This window comes from Phalacrocorax aristotelis, unplaced genomic scaffold, assembly GCF_949628215.1.
Source record: "Phalacrocorax aristotelis unplaced genomic scaffold, bGulAri2.1 scaffold_108, whole genome shotgun sequence".
In the NCBI taxonomy this organism is placed as follows: Eukaryota; Metazoa; Chordata; class Aves; order Suliformes; family Phalacrocoracidae; genus Phalacrocorax; species Phalacrocorax aristotelis.
In genome coordinates, this window is record NW_027441285.1 from 151,266 (window position 1) to 174,739 (window position 23,474).

A 23,474-nucleotide genomic window follows, 5' to 3' on the forward strand; every position below is an offset into this window, starting at 1 on the left:
GAACAAATGGAATGCCTCATTTGCAATATATTTTAAGGCATTGTGGGTCTTTTTTTTTTTTTCTTTTTCACTTTTACAGAAAAATCAGGTAATGCTAGCATTTTCTTTGTGTGCTACTTTTGTTCTACAATATTCATTTTTGTGGCTAGTGTGCTAGTTGCCTTAGAAACTACTGTAAAAGCAACTCCGATCAACAAGCACTTGTCACCATCAGTACTGGAGGCAGAATGTTATGGAAACAGCAGTCAAGAGAAATTTTGCTGTTGCTGAGCTCTGAAATTCAGTCTTTGATCAAAAGAAATGTATGTAAGACAACAATTCAATGAGCAGGTTAAAAAAAAATCCAACCACAGTCACTAGTACAATAAATCTTTTCAAGCCTTGGGAAAGCCAGGTCACTGTTTATCTGTCTGACATCTGGACAACCCCAAACATAAATATAATACAAATTAGAAAGTCACTGCAAAGAGCATCTGGCCTACTGTGCTTTGAATGGAACCATCTCTGCCTGGATAATTTTTAGAGACTTTCATCAGTCATGTGATAGCGCCACAAAGCAGAAGAAAAAGCAAGCTGAGGTTTATAAAGCTACTTTTCTGCCTCGTGGCAAAGCTAACCTCAAAATGCACGAAACCAGTGGAAAATGCCATCTCCTGAATTACCTGTATAATAAACCCAGGGAGTTATGCAGGCATTTTAGAACTATCTGCATACATACAAACTAAGTCCTATACCTTAATTTGGTGATATTTCAGCTGAGTGAAAGTCAAACTCTATCAGGGAAAGCATGCTGAGATCTGAGCACATTAATGTAGCAGAGATAACAAAGTCAGAAGCTAACAAAAAAGCTTTAAAAAAAGTAAAATAAGAAAAGAGGATTCAAAACCAAACATTGTATAACTAAGAAACGGATATAGGTATACAACACATTAATGCACTAATGTGACAAAATACGGGTTATCGAGCTAAAGGAGGACACAATGTGAAAGACATTAATTTAGAAATAAAAAAAGTCAAAGCGTATATTAAGATATATGCCTGGCAGCCCAGGTAAAGAGCCTACAAAGCAGCGTCCAAAACATAGTGGCAAAATTAAGAGCAGACCAAATACACTGCATTGAAGAGGCAGGCTGAGGTACAAGACTAAGATTATTCAGATACATCCCAACAATAACTACTGCAGTAACATTTCCCAACCAGTGTCTCACAACAAAACAAAAGATAAAGTGAGGTGCAGAGTTAAGTTTGGGTTCCACCATAAATTTTTTTTCCCCTCAAGTTGGCAAAGACGATTGTCCTCCACACTCTATCAGGTATGCTCAGTATTGCTTCTGGCAAAGTTCTGGAGGCCGATTAGCCCAAAGAAAGGTTCACCATAAAGACTCCCTGATGTTCGTGAGAGAAAGCATACTGAAGGAGACCGTCTGATCCACAAACTTATGGTTTACCTGCACTTGCAAATACAAAGCTCTTCACAACGGGTGTGAAGTCTACAAAACTATATTTCTACAACACGCATGTGTCCTCTATTTCAGATTCTCAAAAAAAATTCTTGATCTAAACAATCCCAGTGGGCTTATTAGACTTTTTTTTTTTTTCCATTTCCATGACGACAAGCCATAAAATAGCTGCCTTTAGGAGGCACTCCAGCATACTCCAACATTCCACATTTCACCAGCTTTGCTGGCCACAGAATGACAGGGAGGAAGGCTGTTTTAGAGTTCTGCCATTGCATGACAGACACAATGATAAGCATGCAGACAGTAGCCAACAGCAGTATGCATAAAATAAGGAGACAGCACTGTCACATTCTGCAAGGAAAGTGGCAGAGGCTTCACACCACTGTTCATCAGGTCTTGAGAAGAGTTAACGCAATACCACAGCCAGCCTTCAGAGCAATCCCACTGTCACAGACACCTATGGCGACACAAGTGAAAGAGAAAGACGTGATGTCCACCCATGCCTTGTAAGGCGAACCCACGGAATTCCATTCCAGCCCAATTACCTAAGATCTATCCCTGCTGAGGGTACAGAGATTCACAGATGCAGTGAGATAGGGTATATTCATCAAATGATGCAGAGAAGAACACCAAGAGCAAGCAAGTCTCATGGGAGAAACAATCTATTTTTGTAGACCATGTCATATAGATGGAAAACGCAGGCAAGATCAGGAAAAGCATAAAGAACAGTTTGTGCACCTGAAATGTTTATGCTCCTATCCTATCCTTTCCACAAACTACATTCCAATAATTTCAGGAAATACATCATCTCACCACAAACCACAGCCTTTGGTATCAAAAGCGTTCTTCTGACACCGCTCTCGCTATTTCAAAAACAGGAGTGTATCTGAGGAAAATGCTGATGAAAACAACAGTGTTTTGATATTAATATTCTTATCCATTTGCATCCCAATTCGAAGTGCCTAAAACTCACCTAACTTCCAAACGCGCTAGCAGTCCTTTTAAAAATCAGAATTATACCCAATAGGTAATCTCTGCTTCTTCTCAACCTAACTACTTCATATCACATTTCTACTTCACATTATACTTGTCATCTGCTTCGTATCAAGCACCTAAAACAGAATCTCACACCGGCATAAATGCTACACAGACATGTGAATGTTAAGCATCTTAGGCCCAATTTATGCATAGGGAAGATTTACATTATCATTCTATTTGCATAAGCACACATATTCCCCTATGAATTCTAGCCTGCATAGCTCTTTGGCTCTCCATTCTTGGTTACTACCAAGACTTGTACAGATCAACTCTCTGACATACCACGTTATTAATAAAATATGCTGTGATTAATATTAGCTTTTCTTATTAATTTCCTTTATTGGATTACATCCTTCCTCGGTCCTGACCTGATCTACACCAGAAAAACACTGCTGCTCCAGTTATGCCAGTTTTAAAATAGTTTTCATCGTATTAAGAGGAACTGCCAGCATTGAAATACTTAGGTTAGTTTACCAGTGGCTCAGACCAGTTGGGCTTAATTATTTAAAATTTACTAATATTGCCAAGTGTTTTAATACAGATGAGCCTTCCTTCCCATCCATTAAAAAAAACCAAAACAGGTTTTACCCATTTGTACTGCACTTAGACTATACTCTGCCTCCCTCTCCCATTTGTTTGGGAACACGGGTGCTGTTCTGTAAACGTACAGTAATGAGGAAGAGGAAAGAGGAGCAGCTTCCTCCCATTTCAACAGAAGCTCCTACAAAATTTAACAGTCCTGAAAGTCGAACAACAAAGCAAGTTTAAATATATTTGCTAATCTAAACTCAGGCGTGTATTTTTAGGATCCTAATGTCAAATCACAAGTTTTATGTGTTAGGAGTTTGACACTGGAAAACGTTTTACCTGGGGGGCGGGGGGGGGTAGTGGCAGAAGGGGGTGAGTTTGCAGGTTGCACTTGTGTGATCACAACGACATAGCCTGCATGCCTTTTGGGCTCTCCCTTCTCCTTACCACCTAGAGCTTTACTGGCCACTATCGGCTAAAGTACTTGCATTGAAGAGGCAGGCTGGGGTACAAGCGCACTCTGCAACCAGGCACTTGCAGCTGCCACCCCAGCGGTATCTGCCCGCAGGAGCGTAACGCGGAACAAGCTGCCAAATCGACCCTGAAGGCGCTCGCCTGGCTCCGCCCACGCCACCCGCAGCAACCCGAGGGATGCGGCTGCAGCCCCAGCGCTCCCGCCGCACCTCCGCGCGGGAGCCGCCGGCGCCGCCCGGCCCGGCCCGGCGCAGCCGCTCCGGCGGCCCCTCCAGCCCCCCCGGCCGGTGGAAGCGCAGCACCGCCCCTCCGCCATCGACAGCGCGAGTCCGCGCCGTACCGCATCGCGCCGTGCCCGAGCTCAGCCCCCGCCTCCAGTACCGCTGAGTGAGGCCGAGGAACCGGATGGAGGCTGCCTCTGCACTGCTCAGCTCCATGCGGGCGGCCAGCCGGAGGCTTCACCCCTCCAGCGTCGCTCCCGCGGTTCCGTCCCGCGCCCGAGAGGCGACGGGAGCTCCGCGCACACATCCCGCTACCCGGCGCACGGCCGCCGCGCGCCCGCCCCGCCAGCCACTCAGACGCCGCGCCCGCCGCCGCGCCGCCGCCAGGGCCCGCCGGGAGCTGTAGTCCCGAGTTGCGAGCCAGCAGCCCGTCCTCCGCAGCCAGGAGCTGCGCGCTGCGAAGTGAGCGAACGGGGCCTGCGCCCCACGCAGCGAGGGGCTTTAGCCGGCACCGCCCTGAGGGGCCGGGCCCGGGGCAGCACCCCCGCGAACGCCAGCTTGGTAAACGCGGGGAGGTGGGGAAGCTGGCTCCCGCGGAGTCGTGATCTCGGAGCTGGTTGCTATTCAACAGGAAGGCGCAAAAACTCTTCGCCAGCTCCCCATCCACCTGTGGTCTCTGCTGCATTCCAGGAATCAGGCTTAATGCTACTACCGTTGCCTCAGTAAAGGCACATAAAACGTTTTCTCAACCTGCTCACCTCCAGCTCAGAATCTTTACAAGTGCAGTCCTCTCACACACCGACATTCTCTGTCATGTTCAATCGCAACCAGCCAGCCAGCAGGGTGAAACCTTACCAGGCAAGTCGAAAAGTGAGACTGCACGTGGGCAGTCTTTGGCTTGCCAGCCAGCACCAGCCCACTTCGTCGCAATTGAGCCATAAACCATCTCCACCTGTGTGACTTCAAAAGTCTAACACATAACAAAATAACAGCGCTGTCCATTGTGTGAGGATTCTCCCCATTTCCAACTGTTACACAGATATACACTATCGTTCTCTACCTTTTCAGGAGGTAAATATAGCTTGCACTTGTCATGTGACATAAACCTTTGAGGTCTGAACCCCCACGTTGGGTATCAAAGCATGGCAAGGTGACCAAAAGTAGTGTGACTGTGTAAGAACTTATTTTAAAACATTTCAGTAGGAATTGAAACCAGTACTACCATCAACTATTACGACTAAAGATGAAACAATATTTTGCTAGAGTAACAACTTGTATCATGGGTGATCATAACTTGGATTAATGTATTCTCTTCAGACAGATTTCTTCAGTAATTTCAATCGCTTATATGTTTTGTAATGAACTGCACTGCATTACTGTGCATTACTAAATACTGCAGCCATCCATGTAGTAACTGTAATGAGTTACTCCATTATGTGATTGTGTATATATTCTTATCTTTCTTTTCAACAATTATTACAAAATAGCAGCTTCAGGTAATATACTAAAACTCTACTTTGAGGTTTGAATTTAATGAAAAGCTTCCCTAGTGTTGAAAGACAGTTCAATTTCCAGAATTCATATAATTCTGGGCCTCTCTGCTTATTCTGTCAGCCACTAGAAAATGAAGAGTGATACAAGAGGGCAAAGGTACCCATTATGCAGAAGAAGCCACTAAAGACCAACTTCTAATAAATGCTGATCCGCGCTGGACTCAAGTTGGTGATGTACCACTGAGGAATTCTGTCAAGCATTATCCTTGCTTTAAAAAATTCAGACAATGTAGAATTATTAGAGCTTATTAGAGTTCTAAATTAGAATTATGTAGAGCTTATTAGAGTTAAGACCCATTTGGATCTTCTGTAAGTGAAATTTCCGACATATTGACACCTGGGGGTAGCTTCATAATGGAGCATCTGGCAGCAATTCTGACTGAGTCTGCACCCTCCGCCAGTTCTTACTTCTCCTTCTATGTCACAGCGTCAGCCTTTGCTGTCAATTCTGCCATTGTGTTTCAGGAGTCACACTACCAGCTGCTCAGTAAAATAACTTGGGGTTAAAAAAAAAAAAAGTATTTTAAAAATGGTAGGGAGAGACTTTTTGGCTAGGCAGGGACTTAACACGATACAGCTGGATTGTGAGTTTAATGATAGATTGATTTGAGCAAAGTGCAAGCATGAATAAAGTGATCAAACGCATTTGGAACCCAGCATACTATTATTCAGAACCTCATGTCATCATGTAGGACTACCTACAAGTTACATGTCCCACAGCTGCTCAGTTTGGCAAATGGCGCCTCAGGTCCAAATCAAACAAATTATAGCCATATGCCCAGCCTCTCACCAAAAACCTGCAGTTATTTCTAGAGAAACGTATCTCTGTCCCCAGACAGCTGATGGCTGCATCTAAGTCTGTAACATAACATTCAATAAGCAAAACTTAAATATGCTTTCCGCCCCCAAGTTTTTACCCCCAGCGCTAAAATACAGTGAGAACTCCATGCATGGGGCACTCCTGGAGCAACATCTCTTCCTGCTTTCTCCTGCACACTGCCTTTTTCCTCATACAGATAACTGTGGCCTTTCATAGTTCTTCCAGCTAGAAATAATGCCATCAAATTTAAATCAGAAACATTTAACAATTTTTTGAATAATCTTTGTTCATTAACTACATTATTGTGCTTTTACTCAATGTTAAATGTATGGACATGGGTTAACCCTCTACAGTCTGTCCCCTGACTACACCGTTGTTTTTAAAAATTAAATCTAAAACCCCCTATGTCTACAGGCAAGAAACTCCAAGAAGATAACTTGTTAATTACAGCAAACAGTGCCTTGTACTAGTTAACTGTATCACTAAATATTGTTTGTCATTTTGAAGGGTTATCTCCCATGCATGGAAAAGATCTTCCAGTTTTGGAAATCAATGGAAATAATGGATTTTAGCCCAGTAGAATAACACACTGTAAAGGATATCTTATTTGTTTGTAGACTACCTTTATAGAGCTCATTACATCATAACTTAAATGTCCAAACACAAAAATCTGACCATGTGCCACTTGAAAGAAAATTTCAACTAAACTCAAAGCTCAGTGCTTATATACCAAGAAATACCCTAACGAACATAAGTATGCATACCCAGTAAGAGAACTTAAAAGGAACTTCCATACTAAAGAAAAAAAAAATGTATTTAAAGACATACCAACAATAACCCCTACTCAGTATTTTGCACTCACCACAACTTTCCTTCTCTCTAATATCTGGATTGCTTTACAAGATTGCCAAAAATGAGGCTTAATTTCTCTTGTTCCTTCATAAGAACCTACTTCTGTGGAAATAATGAAACAGAAAGAACCTTCCACTTAAAGTACTTAATTTCCACTTTAATGCAGTTGTATTTACCCCATTCCTCTTCCCTTCTGTGTGGTAGGTATAAAACAGAGGTAATATGAATACATGCACTCACTTAAATCTAAGTATGCGCTCTGCGGTGCCTCTCCGTCATTCTGAAGAATACCAATTTTTAAAACACAACCACTCTTTCAAACAGCAAAGAAACATACCCTGCTTCTGCACAGATCTTAGCAATTGCAACAACAGCTTTTTCTCCATCAATGTCTGTCTCCTGAAATGGAAAGACTGAAAAAGTTCCAGGCCTGTCTTATGCCATACTGAAGTTTAACAGCACGCTAAAATTCCAGCCAGGGTAGAATGCAAACACAAAAGCCTCTGCATGAAAAAAAGCCACAAAAATTAAAGTTTGCAGTTTGGGGTTTTTTACGCATTTGCAAAACCCAAGCATTTCTGTAGTATGCTGTGATTTCAATGCTGCAATAAATCTTGAACATGACAAAAAACCCCAATATTTTTTACACAAAGGGCTGTCTCCCTTACACCATGCTGTCAACAATTATTTGGCCGTTTTCTCAAAGAACAAGCACACAAAGATGGAAATGAGAAAGGTAGTAGCAAATTAAGAAAACAGTGTCTAAAGAGGTATGCTGCAAATACACTGGCTTGGTGCTGTCTAGCTAAAATTTGGGATTCCTGTTGGCAGCTTTTCGCAATGATAAATGTTTCTAGTATTCTGTTGCAGGGTGCAGCATGTCTCTGCTGTAGGAGGCTGGCAGACACACAAATAGCAGAACTGCCTTAGCTTTATTTGTACCTACTGCTGATTCTGTGTCAAGTTCCATACTTCCCCCAAAAGAAAAGAAAAACAACACAATATATAAAAATTGCTTTTATAAGCATATGAACTGAGAAACAGAGACAGAATATTTAAAGCAAGGGATGGACAAAAAAGCCCACAGCCTACAAACCATAAAGAAGAAAGTGTGAGAAATAGAATTATGGGAATATTAAGGAAAATAAGTTAATCACTGGAAAAGATACAGGATGGTAAAAACCTGAAGGTTCATCAAAATAAACCTTTACTTTCTTTGTTTGATTTCAAGAATTACATCTCCCTTCATCTGCTTCCACCTGTGTAACAGTATGGGTCATTCAAATCCATTTTGTATGGATTATATAAAGACCAATGAAGAGCTCAATTCACCAGACTAGTGGTATCTGTACTGTCAGTGATTTCAAACAGGGCTATTCTTCTCTCAAAACAAAGACTCTTCATCATTACTTTTATTAAGGCATTGTAAAACAAATTTACTTTCTAACAAACTTAAAGACAGATGAGATCCTTAGCACCTTGCTGACAAGGAATACGCTTTGAAAATGATTGCAGACTCTTAGACAGCAATACAGCTGATCTATTTGAGCCTGACAAGTAACACTACGATTAAGATTTCAAAATAACTCTATCCATCCATTTTATCTCCTTGACTTTCCCAAAAGACCACAAACTCACTTTCTGTGACACTTTAAAAGGATGAACCTTCCTTTTATAGCAAAACCATTTCATAACTCTCCACCAGTGATGTATCTCTCATGTTCTTCAGGGGCACGCAGTACAAAGTACTTACATAAGATACAACGATCCAAAAAGAGAATATATGTTTGATTTCCTTTTATTAGACAAAATCAAAACCACTCATCTTTTTCACAACTGGATAGCTACAAAAAAAAAAAAAAAAAAAAAGACAAGTCTAGAAGCAAAGTTCTCAAAAGCAGGCTAAGCCACAAAAATTGAAGTTTGAAGTTTGGGGATTTTTAAATGTTTGCAAAAGATGTGATGAGGTCATGAAAACCCTGAGCACATACAGGGCTAGAGTAAGATGGCTTAAGTTCTATTTAAGTCCACATAGCCTGCATTTTCTATCATCTCATTGGTTTTGGTCCTTTGAATATATTTAGCTAGTTAGGGACTTAGGTAGAATTCAGACCACTTGAATCTCAACCAGAAGGTCTGCATGACCTCCCACCCAGACGTCAACATTTCTAGTGCACAGCCAAACTTTACTCACTATTACTACTTCCCAGCTTTCCCATTCACACTGTGCATTCAGTGGGCCTGTGCAGACCTGAAGAGGTATGGGTTGGCCACTACCTGCGCAAGCCTGAGAATCAACATTCAGTGTAGCATACTTGCCACCTCTGAAGGCTTTCGCAAGGCCTAAGTTCAGCCTGCTTGCAAAACAACCACACAGAATGAGAGACAAAGTACTTCATATAAGCTCTTAAACTAAATAGATAGATAGATAATTTGCTTGGTGACAAAATGGATGAAGACCTTAAAAATTACAGTGATTGGCGGAGAGGAAGTAGGAAAGTAGTTTAGGCTTAGTGAAACAGATCTTCAGAAAAACCTACAATACTAGCAAGGCAAGGGACCCAGAAGGAGCAGACCCTCAGCTGCTTCTTACTACCCTGCTGTGCACCGATCATTTAATGGATTGTAAAGCACAACATAATTTCAGCCATCTGCAGGGAGTGTTGTGTGGAAAGTTCAGTATGCCTGCAAGCAGCAGAAACTAGTCAGTTCAAAGACAGCCAAGCAGGTAGGTCAGATTTGCTGTGGAATGCCGCTCTCAAATCAAGATGCCACACCAGAATGACTTCCATTCACAATATGCAACTAAAATAGTGGGCTCACTTGGTGACTTGCCTGCCAGATGAAAAGCAATGGAATTCAAGATGCATCTAGACAGCATTGTACTGAATACTGAGGAAAAGCCAGTTATCACAGTTTGTGCACAGATGAAATACTAAAAGAAAAATTTTACTTAGAAGTAAGAAACTAGAAGTGTCACAAATAACATTCTCTCAAGTGTAGTCTGCATCGCATCTGACACCAAGCAGACAGGCAGAATCTCAGTGTGCAGTGGAGAATTTGGTACATGAATGACAGTTTTGCCTTACTAGAAATGAGGGAAGGCTTCTTGCAATGACACAGTTGATGCAAAGAGGGGTGAGAATCTGACTAAAATCCAATAAATACCAAACCAGAATGCTAGCTGTTAGGAAAAAAAAACCAACAACCAAGGGCAACTCCAACATGGGGACAAAACTTCAGTAAGTATTTTTAAGACGACTAATGCACTAAATATGTAACTTACAGAGAAAAAAACCATGACCATTATACTGTATTTCTCCTGGGGGTTTGGGGGAGGGGGAAGGTGTATTACATAGCTAAAACCAAATTAATTATCTTCTAAACAGCACCGGAAACTTCACAGGATTGACTGAACTCCAGCTATTTTTGCAGGTAACTGGCTGAGCCAGTCATTTTCATAAAAACAATTATTCTCAGTAATTAAAATGTTTTAAATACCTCAGTAAAGCAGTGGATCAAGAAAAAAAATAGATACCAGTTTTTAAGAAAGCAACAGATAGAATGCCTTGCTTTTTAAAAAATTATAAATTTCCCAAGTAGAACAATTAATCTGTACAGTTTTCAGTTATTTTTAAGGCAAGGTTAAAGGACAAGAATTTCTTTTCCCACAGGCAAGACTTTCTTAGGTCTCTGAGAATACGTGCGCATGCCTATCTGTACATATATGCAAAAATGTAAGTACAATTGAATATATATAGAACACAGATGTCAACAAAAGAAAATGTAGCCTTATCAAGGGTTGAAGGTTCATCCAGACCTCATCCAGAAGAGTTCTTCAGAGACTTTCTGTTTGTTGGTTTATTTAAGACAAATCTCTGAAGTCGTTTTCTCTCTTTTCTCATTTTCAGGGTCACCATCAGGTCGGGCAGGCCGCCGCCGAAGGACGAGGAGTGCACCTCCTCTCCCCCTCCCAGGCCGGCGGCTTCGCCACCAGCTGGCCTTGCTGCCCCTCAGGAAACCCAGCGGAGGGGCCGCCCAGCACCGCCGCGGCCGCGGCCCGCCCGCCGCCCGCGCTCCCGGAGCGGCGGTGGTTCCGAGCGCACACCGCCGGCCGAGCGCCCGCTTCTCTCGGCGGCTCCCCAGCCAGGTAGTTACCAGAGGACTCTCAGAGGCGCCGGGCACCAGCAGCAGCTGGCGGTGAAGCTGCCCGGCACACCTGAGAAGGGCATCAGGACGCCCTCCCGCCGCGGCGCCCCCACGCTCCCGTCAATTTCGGCGCTCCCCTGCTGACGCGGACCAGGCGAGCGCACGGTGGCCGGGGGTGCGCTGTGACTCTCCCGCCCCCTCGCCCCCAGCGCTGCAGCACGGCGCCTGGGCAGCCCGGGGGCCCTCGGCAGCGGACCAGGGAGCAGGCTGCGGTGCCCCGGCCCGCGCCGGTCGCCGGGTCCTAGAGCCCGCGGGTCCGCGGCGCCGGCGGCGGAGAGGGCGCAGCGCTGCCTGTTAGGCAGCTCGAGAGCGGGAGGTGAAGCCATGCCCTGTCACTGTCACTGTCCTGGCCAGGGTCAGTTTCCCGATAGCTCAGTCCCTCCAGTGTCTGGACTTTTTAAGAGGCCATGATTTCTATCCTGTCTTGGCTAGACACAGCTTTCTGAGCAGTCAGAAGGTCTGACTGCAAATATCAGGTGCTGTGGCAGTTATGTGCCAGCATTCGCTATGGAGGAAGGGCTAGGGCTCCACGTAGTGCAGAACTGTAAGTGGAGTAGGGGTCACGGAGAGCTGGGGAAGTGGCGCTGGGTGGCTGGTCTTCCTAGCTCTCAGATAGATGAGAGGCATGCGTCTGGTGACAGTGTGCTGAATGGGCAGCGCTCGGGCACAGTGGCAGATGGTACCCTGGCTTTCCTTCTCCTGTGGCAAGTGAGAGGGTGGGCAGGTGAGAGATGACTGCTCGTTCCTCCTTTCTGTGTTGGGTGCATGCATTTCATGCCAAGAGAAACACTTCGAGCATTGTGGTCTGTCTGTGCTGCAGTTTCTCCGAGTACCACCATCTACTGAAGGCTGGAGTTAACTGGGTACCTAAGTGAGCCTGACCGTCCTTGGGGGCTATGTGACATCCTGGTAATGAAATGGAGCTGGAGGAGGTGAAAAAAGCAGTGTAGAGCCAATCTTAATTGTGAGAACAATTACAGGCTTTGGAGTAGGGATTGGTTCTGGGAAGGCTGTGCAATTGCCTGGCTGCTCGGTAACTTCTTGCCTTTTGCTGGTGCTAATGTATAGCCTGGAAGTTGAAGGAGCATCACCATTGGGAGGTCTGTAGAGATCTGTGGCCAGCCACAAAAGACAAGCTCAGAGTTGCACCTTGGCCACAGCTAAGTCCTGCAGCTGTGTTGCACACGAGGGAGGCTGGACGGGTGGAATTTGAAGGGTTTGAGACCAAAGCTGAGTGCAAGTACTGAGCAGGACACATATTTGCCAAGCAGTGGCAATTTGAGTGATGTGCCAAGTGGTTAAGCAGCTTGAACTACAAATATTCAAAATGTGGGTAACAGGCTTAAAAAAATACAATTTTACATCAGAAGAAGTACTTCCCCAGCTGCAGTGTTTTATCTTTGTTCTGTGAAGCATTTTCTGGCTAGTCTTTAGGGTGGGATTTACTGGCCAGAGGCAAAAGTTTTAGAAGTGCTGTTAATGACTCAAGGAGGAATATTACCAGTTGTCACAACTGCTTCTCTCCTAGCAGGTTCTGCTTTCCTTATGGAAGGGCTGGTTGCTGGTAATAAACGTCACTGTCTCTGGATGTTTGCCTGTGGAGCTGAGAGGACCCCAAAATATTAAGTTAATTGTCCCTAATGCAGATGACTTAGTGCATATGGTGTTGCAGGTGGGTTCAGTGGAAGTACATTCCCATGCGGATCTTGTTCTGCTGTAGATAAACTTTTAAAGCTGTGGGCAAAAATTCCTCAGGTTCTCTTTACTGTTTTCCTGCTCATATGTGCTTTGGTGTTTCTTACTTAAAACTGAGGGTTCAGAGTCTGTCATTTATGGTTTATTTTTTAGAGTTTGTAGCTGAGGGTTGCTTACTTGGGTTGTGGTTTATTTTGTGAGGCTCAGTATTTTTCAGGGTTTATAGTTTACTCGTTTACTGATCATGCATCGGGATTTAAAATCTATCATCATCCATATACTTTAAAACCCCCAAAACCATTTTGGTTCCAAGATTTTAAGTTTATAGCTTAGATTCAGTATTGATGACTTACAAAAGTGGAAATGTCTAAATCCTAAGATAATAAACTGTAAGCCCTGAACGCTAAACAGTAGGCTGTGAACCCTTCTGTGAGGTTTGTAATCTTCTCCTGTGCTAAGCAGGGTTCAGCTCTGTGCTCTCACGTTGGGTCTGGATTTGATATGGTGCAGTCACCTCACACAAAATCAGACTGCCAAGGTAACATGAGCAAAGTGCCGTGAAAATTTCTTGTGGGGTTTTATTCTAGATGCAGAGCTGAGTACAGACAGGTGAAATCAGGGCTTTTTCCCTCAAATACCAGAGCTGGATCCTACCCCTGAAGGAAAAAGGGGGTGGGTTTGAAAGCTACTTAAGTTTCTTGCCTCATTGAGGGCAGGAGCAGGAGGCGATCCTTCCTTACTGGACTGATGAACTGTTTGCATCCCAAGGAAGTAGGGGATGTACAAGGCATATGCTTTTTCCTCTGTTTCTTGTAGGTGCTGCATGCAGTCCTGGAGGGGCAGAGCTGCATGCTGATGAACAGTCCTAGGAGGTGAGGCTGTTGGCTGGATTGAGGTCAAATTGCAAAGTAGCATGATGTAACTTAGTAATGTTTGTGCCTTTGGTTTTGTAAGTGTGGTGGAGCGCTGTCCTCAGAAGTGCAGAGAGCATGGGAAGCTGGAAAAGTCCTTGACTAGTATAAGCACTACTCAGCGACACTTAGCAGCTAATTAAGAACAACTAAAACATTAGTGTGCCATCAACACTATTCTCATACCAAATCCAAAACACCCTATACCAGCTACAGTGAAGAAAATTAACTCTATCCCACCAAACCAGGACACAACACCAGCAAAAGTGTTTACTCTTTAGGCTAAGAATATGTTCAGAATCTTATGAATTGGTCTAAATACTGGTTTTAAATGTTCAGGTCACTCTAGCTTTTAAAAGGATGTGTTGTATTTTGAGCTGACCTGTTTACCTAGAATCCTGCTTTGGCTCAACTATTATCCTATCCCTTATTCTGGCTGAATTCCTCCATTTTATTCTGTGCTATTTTTAAAATATGCTGAAATATAGTTGGGATTCTTGGTCTTTAGATGTCTTGTTGCAATCCTCTCGTGATGCCAAACAGATATGCTCCGGCCCAGGTTTGCCTGCTGGTCCTTAAGCATTCTGAAGGTAGAGGACCATCCCTGTGCCTGGAGGCTCCTGGCTCTATCTCCAGTGGGTACCCTGCAGGTGTGGCTGCGAGGGCTGTCTGGTGGGGAGAGTCGGGGCCCACAGGGACCAGGGGTGTTTGTCACCCTGGGGAGCATGTCCCAGCGCAGGAACAGAGCAGGAACGTGGCTGAGCAGAGCCTGAGCAAGAGATGTGGCACCGTCCTCTGGCACGCTCCTGCTCTGCCGTGGGGCAGCCGCCAGCCTGTGGACAGGAGCTGGGGGTGCTGCAACCGTTTGGGGGGCTGCCCCACCTTTTATTTTTCTAGCAGAGCTCCCCTTTTGGGGGGTGGGAGGGGCCATGTGCATATGTAAATGGCCTTATTAAAGTAATGAGCTGCAGGTTGGAGCAGATTCCCTTGTTTTGTGCCTTTTTTTGTGGTGAAAAAAAGGTGGGGAGGCCTCGGTGGGTAATGTCATTTGGGCACCTGAGTATCACTGGGGGCGTGATAATACATCAGGTTTTTTACTTCAGATATGCTCCTAAGTAATGTGTCAATCCTTTCTCTTTGTGGCTTCTGTTCTCCCACGTGTGGTTGTTTTCATCCCCCGAGTAGCAGTTTTGTTAGCCCTGGCTATGCGAGCATGGGTGACTTTCCCGGCTGCCGGAAGCCAAGAACGATAATGAATCTGCCTAGTGGGGGAGGTGTGATCATTGGTGTGAGAAACAATTCTTCTATCCTAATCTTCTCGGAAGGAAAGGGAAGGTCACATCGGTCTTTGGCCTCTGGAAACTGTAAAGACAGAGTCCCAGGGAGTTTCCCCACAGAACTGCTGCTGAGAGAAATCTCTGTTATCTTTAATCCTTGCTTGGACTTCTGGCTTTAGGACAGAGGATATGCTATTTGAAACCTGCTTTTCCCTGTTTAACTTCTTCTGGATACCTGTGTCATCACCTCAGTGCTGTTGCAGGGTCTGCAGTGCTTCATAACAGCCGGGACCGTGGACCAACCCTGGGGCACGGCATGGGCTGCCATCTAACTTTTTAGACTCAAATGATCTGCAGTTGCCAGGTTGCTGTCTCAGGGCAGGCTCACCATTTGCACCTTGTCAATCAGACCAAATATGCAGGGGCAGAGCAGCGGGCTTGAACGCCTAGAGGCTTCTGAAGGAGTTCAACCAGCTTATGAGGGCCTGTGTTCCAAATGCTACGTTTCACTGCTGGCTACACAAATGGAAACGGTGACTGGTAAATGAAGCCAAGTATATGTTTTGGGTTGGTTTTGGGTGGTTTTTTTTGTGTGTGTGTTGTGGGTTTTTTTTGTTGTTGTTTTGGCTGAACTAGAACTTACATATGCTGTGTAATTTTACCTCTCTGAAGAAAATGGATTTCTCTAGCTGTAAGTATGCTTGTAAGTATATTTCTGTCTGGATACCTCCTCCCCCCATGTTTTGGTAAGGCTTTTTAAGAGTCTTCCCATCCAAAAAAGCCCTCGGCATTGGCCGGTGAAGGGTGTCCTCTGAAGGCGAGAGAAAATGGGCACAGGAAGAAATGAAGGGAATCACAAAAGCTCAGTGTTTTGGGGGTGCCCTAGGCTTTAGTGTGATGGATATCTGACTGAGCCCCAATACTTGGAGAGGGCACTGAACAGCTGCGTGCACAAGGGCAGAGGTATCACACACGTGTTTGTGCACTCTTGTAATGAGAGCATACTCTGTGAATGCCCATACTGGTCACGCTGCCACGTGACTGAGGATGATGGGGCTGATCGCTGGGTTGGGAGAGTGGCCTTACCAGTGTCTGCAGCAGCCACAAAACATTTCTTACACGGACCTCTGCAGGGGCAGACTTGAGCAAGCAAGGTGCAGCCCCTGCAAGCACCCTTATGCTGCCTGTGTAGTTAAGGATGGGTTTTTAGGCAGAGTGGCTAAAGTGGGGGAGAGTGAGGGGAGACTACTTGGGTAGAGAGCTAGTCAGAAAACAGTTCAGCAGAGGGGACCATAATGAAAACTTCTTCAAGTCGATGTAAGAGGGCCACAGGCACGCGCTGTTTCTAGTCTAGAATGGGGCGCACGGCAAAGCATAGGCTACAAATGTTTTTGTTGCACTTTTTTTGTCTTCAGAGATGCCACTTCCTTCCTGTGGCGGCTTTTCTCAGTGCATTGTTTGCCAAACCTCCCGAGAAGTGATCTCTGGGCAGCTGGCGAGGTGCTTGAGTGTTGGGGGGCTGGCATTTGGATGTTCTGGGGTTTTTTTGCATTGTCCTCCTCTCCCTCCCCCTAGGTCATGGTGAGTGTCATGGTAGAGTAACAATCCAGATGGTGCTCAAACTTCTGGAAAAGGTCTTTGTGTAGTTGCGATATCGCAGCTCTTTCTACAGGCGTGACTGCTCCACACCACCTTTTCTTGCTTGTACAGGTACTGGAAAAAGTACCCACACTGAATTTGAATTAGCATCCCTCCTTGTGCGTGCTCTTTTATACTTTGTTGCCTTCTCTCTGGGTGGATTGTTTGAACCCCAGATTGTTTAGAGAAAAAAACACTAGGAATCGTGTAGCTGTTTAAGAGATGAGGATAAAACTACTTAATTTGGACTAAATGAATGAAGTTCTTGCACCTTTGTAAATATTGAAGAAGAATTCCATTGCTGTGTAATGGCTGAACCTATTAACTTATTAAACCACATGGAAATCAAAACCTGACCCCAAGTCTGACTTCATACCTGCTGGAGTGCAGTGAGTTGGGCTTTGCCTTTGTAGAAGTTCAGGGAGGTAGTTGATTCGTAGCCCTCTTTTTTAAGACTCTAGTCTCTGAACAGCCCTTTTTGCCACATGCAGGCACACGGGCTCACAGTCCCTAAGACCATGGCAAGGGCCCCAGCCTTTGCAGTGCTCCTGGGAGGCAAGGGATTCCCGAGACGGCGACATCAGCTGTGGAAGGCGAGTGGTGCCAAAACCTTCAGTGGGACCCGGACGTGTGGCAGGATGCCAGGAGGGTCGGTTATAGCTTCTCGGGGGGCCCTAGCAGTGTGGGGAGTGCCCTGCCCTCTCCCTCACAAGCACCCACTTCCGTGTTTTCTTCTCCCTTTGCCTGCCCTGCTTTCCTTTGTTTCTTGTCCTCACTTTGTTGCAGGGCCTGCGCTTCCAGCTGCAAAGTCAAGGTAGGCTGGGGGAAAATAAGCAAACAAACAAAAACCCCCAACACCCCCCCCCCCCCCAATCCCCCATTTTCATGTGCAAAAGCAAGTCACCAATTTTGTGGAAAAGCACCAAAGAATGCCAGAATTGAATATTTTGGAAAAAAACAACCCCCCCTGGCTTTTAGATTATGGAAAAGGAAAAAAAAAACCAAACCCAGACCCAAACACAAACAAATGAAAAAAACCCAATAAACCAAACCCCCCATCTGAGGAAAATTTGGGGTGGAATACTGGCAGTTTGATGGGCATCACTGGGGGTTTTCTGCTGTGTGTTACCTGGTGTGGGTCAGTTATCCAGAGTGGACTATCTGTTCCAGGTTATCCCTGTGACATGACCCCCCCATCCCCTACCCTCCTACCTCATGGCCCCTCTCCCCACTCCACCCCTGCTGCACCGCCCAGGCATTGCCTGCACCCCTCGCCTGCCCATTGCCCCTCCCAAACTCTGACACTCCCCCACCCACTTCCCACCCCATACTCCCGCCTACTGTGTTCTGGATTTGTGCTGGAAACAGTGTTGCTGAGGCAGGGCTGTGTTGGTCACTGCTGAGCAGCACTTGCACAGTGCATGGGGCTCTTCTGCTCCTTGTGCCACCCTGCCAGTGAGCAGGCTGGGGGGGGTCACGGAGAGCTAGGAGGGGACACAGCCAGGACAGACCATATCATGTCACGGGCAGTAATAAAACCGGGGGGCGGCTGGAGAGGGGCCGCTGCTTATGGGCTGCTTGGGCATGGCTCAGTTGGCAGTGAGTGTTTGAATTCATATCACTTCCTTGGGTTTTATTTTTCTCTCTTGGTGTTTGTTTGTTTTCTTCTTTTCCTTACTGGTGGTTGTTGAACAACCCATGACTTTTCTCACTCTTACCCTTCTGATTCTCTCCCTGATCCCGCTGGGGTGGGGGGGAAGTGAGCAGTTGTGTGGTGCTTAGTTGCCAGCTGGGCTTAAACCATGACACAAGGTTAGTTGCAAGCCCTGCCTGGCTAATGCTTTAGGTGCTCCATGTTATTCCTACCATCTTGATAGGCCATGCTTGTTCTTCATTGCTGTTTTGTAGTGCCTTTTGCATGGCACGAGTACTGCTGCTTATGGAGCAAACATACCTGTCTCCCACCCCCTGGGAAGTAACTCTGCCAAAGACAAAGAGCAGAACAGCCATGGCACAATTTACAGCCTCTCCAGGGACCCAGCAGGCCCCTCTTTCTTGCCTCTTACTCTGTTGCAGAAACAGCTACACCCTGCAGCTCCTCAAGTTGTTAGCTTGGCCCTGACAGTGTACAGGTTGCTGAAGTCATCGCCTCTGCATGGGACGCAGGCAGCCTGGAGAGCTTTAACCAAATAATTTCTTTCCCCCTTGGGCAGCAGCGGTTCCGCCGCCGCTTCAGGCGGCCGCTTTGTCGATGGCAAGGAGCTGGGATGACAACGGGCCGCTGCAGACTCTGGTCAGGGTGTGAGGCTGTTCCCTGGGGAGCCGGCGCAAGGAAAGTGGAGGTACGCACGGGCACTTGTCAATCCCCCAGGGTAGTAAATTGACAATTAAATTGTTAGAGTGCAAATAAATAAAGGATATATTATTTAGGGATGAGTCATGACTAAATTTAATTGCAGCTGTTAGTTAATGGACCAGGCAGTCATTATTCCTAATCTGTATTGTAATTAAAAAAAAATATTTTGCAATTCTTTTTTAATTGATAAATATAGAAAACTAGTTGCAAGTCATTAATAGCTAAATCTAAATACAGCCAATATTAAATCCATTTTAGGCATTAATGACTCCCAATCAGAAACAAAATAAGGAAGTTTTAGGATCTAAAATGAAAATTGAACTAGGAAAGCTAATTCGTGAGCAGTTAACACTTAAATTATAACAGTGCTGTAAGTTAGTTCAGAGGCAGTGATAACTCCTGCTTCGAACCCAAACAGCAATCAAAGCTTTAGATTTTTAAATAAAGAGAAATAAAAGTGAGCCATTAAGTAACAGCTGTGTTCAAATGTAAGTATTAAGAAAATTCACAGGCGGTGATTCCCAACTGGAACTAACAACACTAAAAGATTTAGAGTTAAAACAAAATTAGGAAACTAACAGACACCACAACTGCCTGAATGTAACTACAGCCATTTTGGGGGAATGCCTCCCCCCACCCCAAACCACTCCTATTAATTACTTCCAAGTAGAGCTAAAATAAAGGTAAAACCAGTGCAAGTTAAATTTGAGTTAGTATGCAGTTAAACTGCATTTTAAAAACATTACGACACTCACCAGGCATTGTTAATGCCTCTTACTGATTAAATAACAACAACATTAAACTGATGTGTTACTGAGGTCTGGGCATACCGTCATTGCCGAGACTTCCAAGTACAAAGGAGGAACAGAGCACTCGCTGGGAGCAGTTTACTTGAATGTCTTATTGCAATGATGGTAATTACAGGCCTCCTGACTGGGTTTCTAATCCCGAATATGAAATCATGACTCGACCTTCCCTTCCGCCACAGGCTCTTTTTGGTGCTCAGTCTCCTTTTCCTTCCTTTTCCCTGCAGCTGCAGACAAACGGGATCCTCCCTGGGTGCTTGCTGTGCTCTGTAATAGCAGTTTAACTGGGCTGCTGAAATATGGGGCCGGACCAACTGGAGCCGTCAGGGTGGCAGCCAAGGGAGCTGGCAACCTGCGCAGCCCTCAGTGCTGCTGTGGTAAAGCGCTGTCCCCTGCCCCCGGGTCCCATCTCACCATTAGAGCCCCCCTGCCCCCATGCAACCCCCACTGAAAACTGGCCCGACCACGGGCCTGCCGCTGCTCCTGGTACCTGTGGGGGAGGGCCTGGCTGCAGAGAAACACCATGGTGGGGGACAGAGTGCCACCAGGTCTGAAAAACTGACAGCTGCAGGGCCAGCCAGCACTGCCAGGGCTATGCCAAGCTCCCTGCCACTGGAGCGGTTTCTCAGCAATGGCCGCCCTGCCCGGCACTAGGAGCTGCCGTCAGTGCTCAGGCCAGCAGCTCACGATGCTCCAGGGCCACCCGGGAGAGCCCGTCAGTCCTCCGAAAGTCGCCCATTATGGGCACGCGGTCCTCCAGCTCACCGGACGTGCCCGTCAGTCCTCCGGAAGTCGCCCTCTATGGGCGCGCGGTCCTCCAGCTCGCCGGAAGTGCCCGTCAGTCCTCCGGAAGTCACCCTCTATGGGCGCGCGGTCCTCCAGCTCACCGGAAGTGCCCGTCAGTCCTCCGGAAGTCACCCTCTATGGGCACGCGGTCCTCCAGCTCGCCGGAAGTGCCCGTCAGTCCTCCGGAAGTCGCCCTCTATGGGCGCGCGGTCCTCCAGCTCACCGGAAGTGCCCGTCAGTCCTCCGGAAGTCACCCTCTATGGGTCCGCGGTCCTCCAGCTCACCGGAAGTGCCCGTCAGTCCTCCGGAAGTCGCCCTCTATGGGTCCGCGGTCCTCCAGCTCGCCGGAAGTGCCCGTCAGTCCTCCGGAAGTCACCCTCTATGGGCACGCGGTCCTCCAGCTCACCGGAAGTGCCCGTCAGTCCTCCGGAAGTCACCCTCTATGGGCACGCGGTCCTCCAGCTCGCCGGAAGTGCCCGTCAGTCCTCCGGAAGTCGCCCTCTATGGGCGCGCGGTCCTCCAGCTCGCCGGAAGTGCCCGTCAGTCCTCCGGAAGTCACCCTCTATGGGCACGCGGTCCTCCAGCTCGCCGGAAGTGCCCGTCAGTCCTCCGGAAGTCGCCCTCTATGGGCGCGCGGTCCTCCAGCTCACCGGAAGTGCCCGTCAGTCCTCCGGAAGTCGCCCTCTATGGGTCCGCGGTCCTCCAGCTCGCCGGAAGTGCCCGTCAGTCCTCCGGAAGTCGCCCTCTATGGGCGCGCGGTCCTCCAGCTCACCGGAAGTGCCCGTCAGTCCTCCGGAAGTCACCCTCTATGGGTCCGCGGTCCTCCAGCTCACCGGAAGTGCCCGTCAGTCCTCCGGAAGTCGCCCTCTATGGGTCCGCGGTCCTCCAGCTTGCCGGAAGTGCCCGTCAGTCCTCCGGAAGTCACCCTCTATGGGCACGCGGTCCTCCAGCTCGCCGGAAGTGCCCGTCAGTCCTCCGGAAGTCACCCTCTATGGGTCCGCGGTCCTCCAGCTCGCCGGAAGTGCCCGTCAGTCCTCCGGAAGTCGCCCTCTATGGGCGCGCGGTCCTCCAGCTCGCCGGAAGTGCCCGTCAGTCCTCCGGAAGTCACCCTCTATGGGCACGCGGTCCTCCAGCTCACCGGAAGTGCCCGTCAGTCCTCCGGAAGTTGCCCTCTATGGGCGCGCGGTCCTCCAGCTCACCGGAAGTGCCCGTCAGTCCTCCGGAAGTCGCCCTCTATGGACTGTAAGTCCTTCAGCTTCCTAGCGGCAGGCCCTGTGCCCTTACGAGGACCCGAGGAGGGCAGTGCCATGCCCCACTGTGTCCCTGCCCCTTTAGTGACAGGCTCTGCCCCCTGCAATGGGCTGGGGGGATGGTGCTGGCTCCCGCTGCCCCACCACTTAGTGACAGGCCCTGCTCTGTGGTGACTGTCTGTAGGGGTTGGGCTGGCTACATCTGACTCCACCCCTCCTTATTGACTGGCCCCACCCCCTGGCTACAACCCAGGGGGGCAGTGCTGGGCTCACCCTGCCGCCCTCCTTAATGACAGGCCATGCCCCATGCTGATGGCAGTGCTGGGGCCTCATGGCCACACCCCCTTAGCAGCAAGACCCGCCCCCTGGCAACAGGGCAGGGGGCAGTGCTGAGCTCCCCAGGGCCCCCCCTTAGTGACAGACTCCATCCCTTGCCACAGGCCAGGGGGACATTGCTGGTATCCCTCTTGCCTCCCCCCCTTTAGCGACAGGCTCCACCCCTGGCAATCACACAGGGAGAGCAGTGCCTGGTCCCCCTTCTCCCACACTTTGCAACAGGCTCCGCCCCTTAGCTACATCCTGGGGTAGTGACAGTTCCCACTGGCCCCACTCCCCTTAGGAACAGGCCCCTCCCCTGCCAATGGGCTGGGTTGGTGGGGCCTAGCCCCACTACCCCCCCCCTTTAGCGACAGGCCCTGCCCCCTAGCAATGGCCTGGCTGGCCATTGCCTTCTCCGCTTGGCCCACCACCTTAGTGGTAGGCCCCACCCCTTGGCAATGACCCAGGTGAGCAGTGCTGGTCCCACCCCTCTTTAGTAACAGGCCCCACCCACTGGTGACAGCACCAGGTGGACCGTGCCGGGCCCACTGCCCCCCCTTTAGCAGCATGCCCTGCACCCTGGCGATGACCTAACCTAACTCTAACCCTAACACTACCCCAGCAGTGCTGGAGTCCCATGCCCACAACCTCTTAGCAACAGGCCCCGCCCCCTGGTGATGGCCCCGGAGAGTGGTGCCGTGCCACACTGGCCTTAGGGACAGATGCTGCCTTCTAGTGGTATCCTAGGGGGGGTCAGTGCCAGGCCCCCATGACCATGCTCCTCTTAGAGACAGGCCCCACCTCCTGGCAACAGCCCTGGGTGGGCAATGCTGGTTCCCCCCACATTAGTGACAGGCTCCACCCTCTGGCAACATGCCAGGGGGGCAATGCTGGCTCCATCTGACCTCACCCCCCTTAGTGACAGGTACTGCTGCCAGTGACAACCATGGAGGGCAGTGCCATGCCAGACTGGCCCCCTCCTTAGCAACAAGTTCCACCCCATGGCAACAATCCTGGTGGCCAGTGCCAGCGCTCCCCCCCCCCGCCAGCAACAGGCCCCACACCCAGAAATGGCTGGCTGACACTGCACCCTCCCCCCTCCCTTAGCAATAAGCCCTGCCCCCTGGCAACAGTCCTGCAGGGTGGTGCTGGGCTCCCCTCACTGCCCCCCACAGCCCCTTAGTGACAGAACCCACCCCTTGGTGACGATCCAAGCATTTTTATGGCTTTATTTTTTTCTCCTTCCCCCACCCCTCCCTTTCTTCCACACTGTGAACTTCAA

At 48.0% G+C, this 23,474-nt stretch overlaps 1 protein-coding gene and 1 long non-coding RNA gene across 2 annotated transcripts in view; both read right to left on the minus strand.

Moving 5' to 3' along the window:
* The window catches only part of LOC142051249 (GTPase-activating Rap/Ran-GAP domain-like protein 3), a 33,254-nt gene extending 22,053 nt beyond the window's left edge, over nucleotides 1-11,201 (minus strand). The window contains 1 exon segment of the mRNA XM_075080417.1: nucleotides 11,105-11,201. Coding sequence (XP_074936518.1) covers nucleotides 11,105-11,178 — 74 coding nt within the window. The 5' untranslated portion in view covers nucleotides 11,179-11,201.
* An 8,712-nt stretch (nucleotides 11,202-19,913) lies between these two features.
* On the minus strand, nucleotides 19,914-20,648 carry LOC142051251 (uncharacterized). The gene is made up of 2 exons (XR_012658371.1): nucleotides 20,329-20,648; nucleotides 19,914-20,105 (listed from the first exon to the last, which is right to left on the minus strand). It is a non-coding gene; the product is annotated as an uncharacterized LOC142051251 (long non-coding RNA).
* Between the last annotated feature and the right edge of the window lie 2,826 nt (nucleotides 20,649-23,474).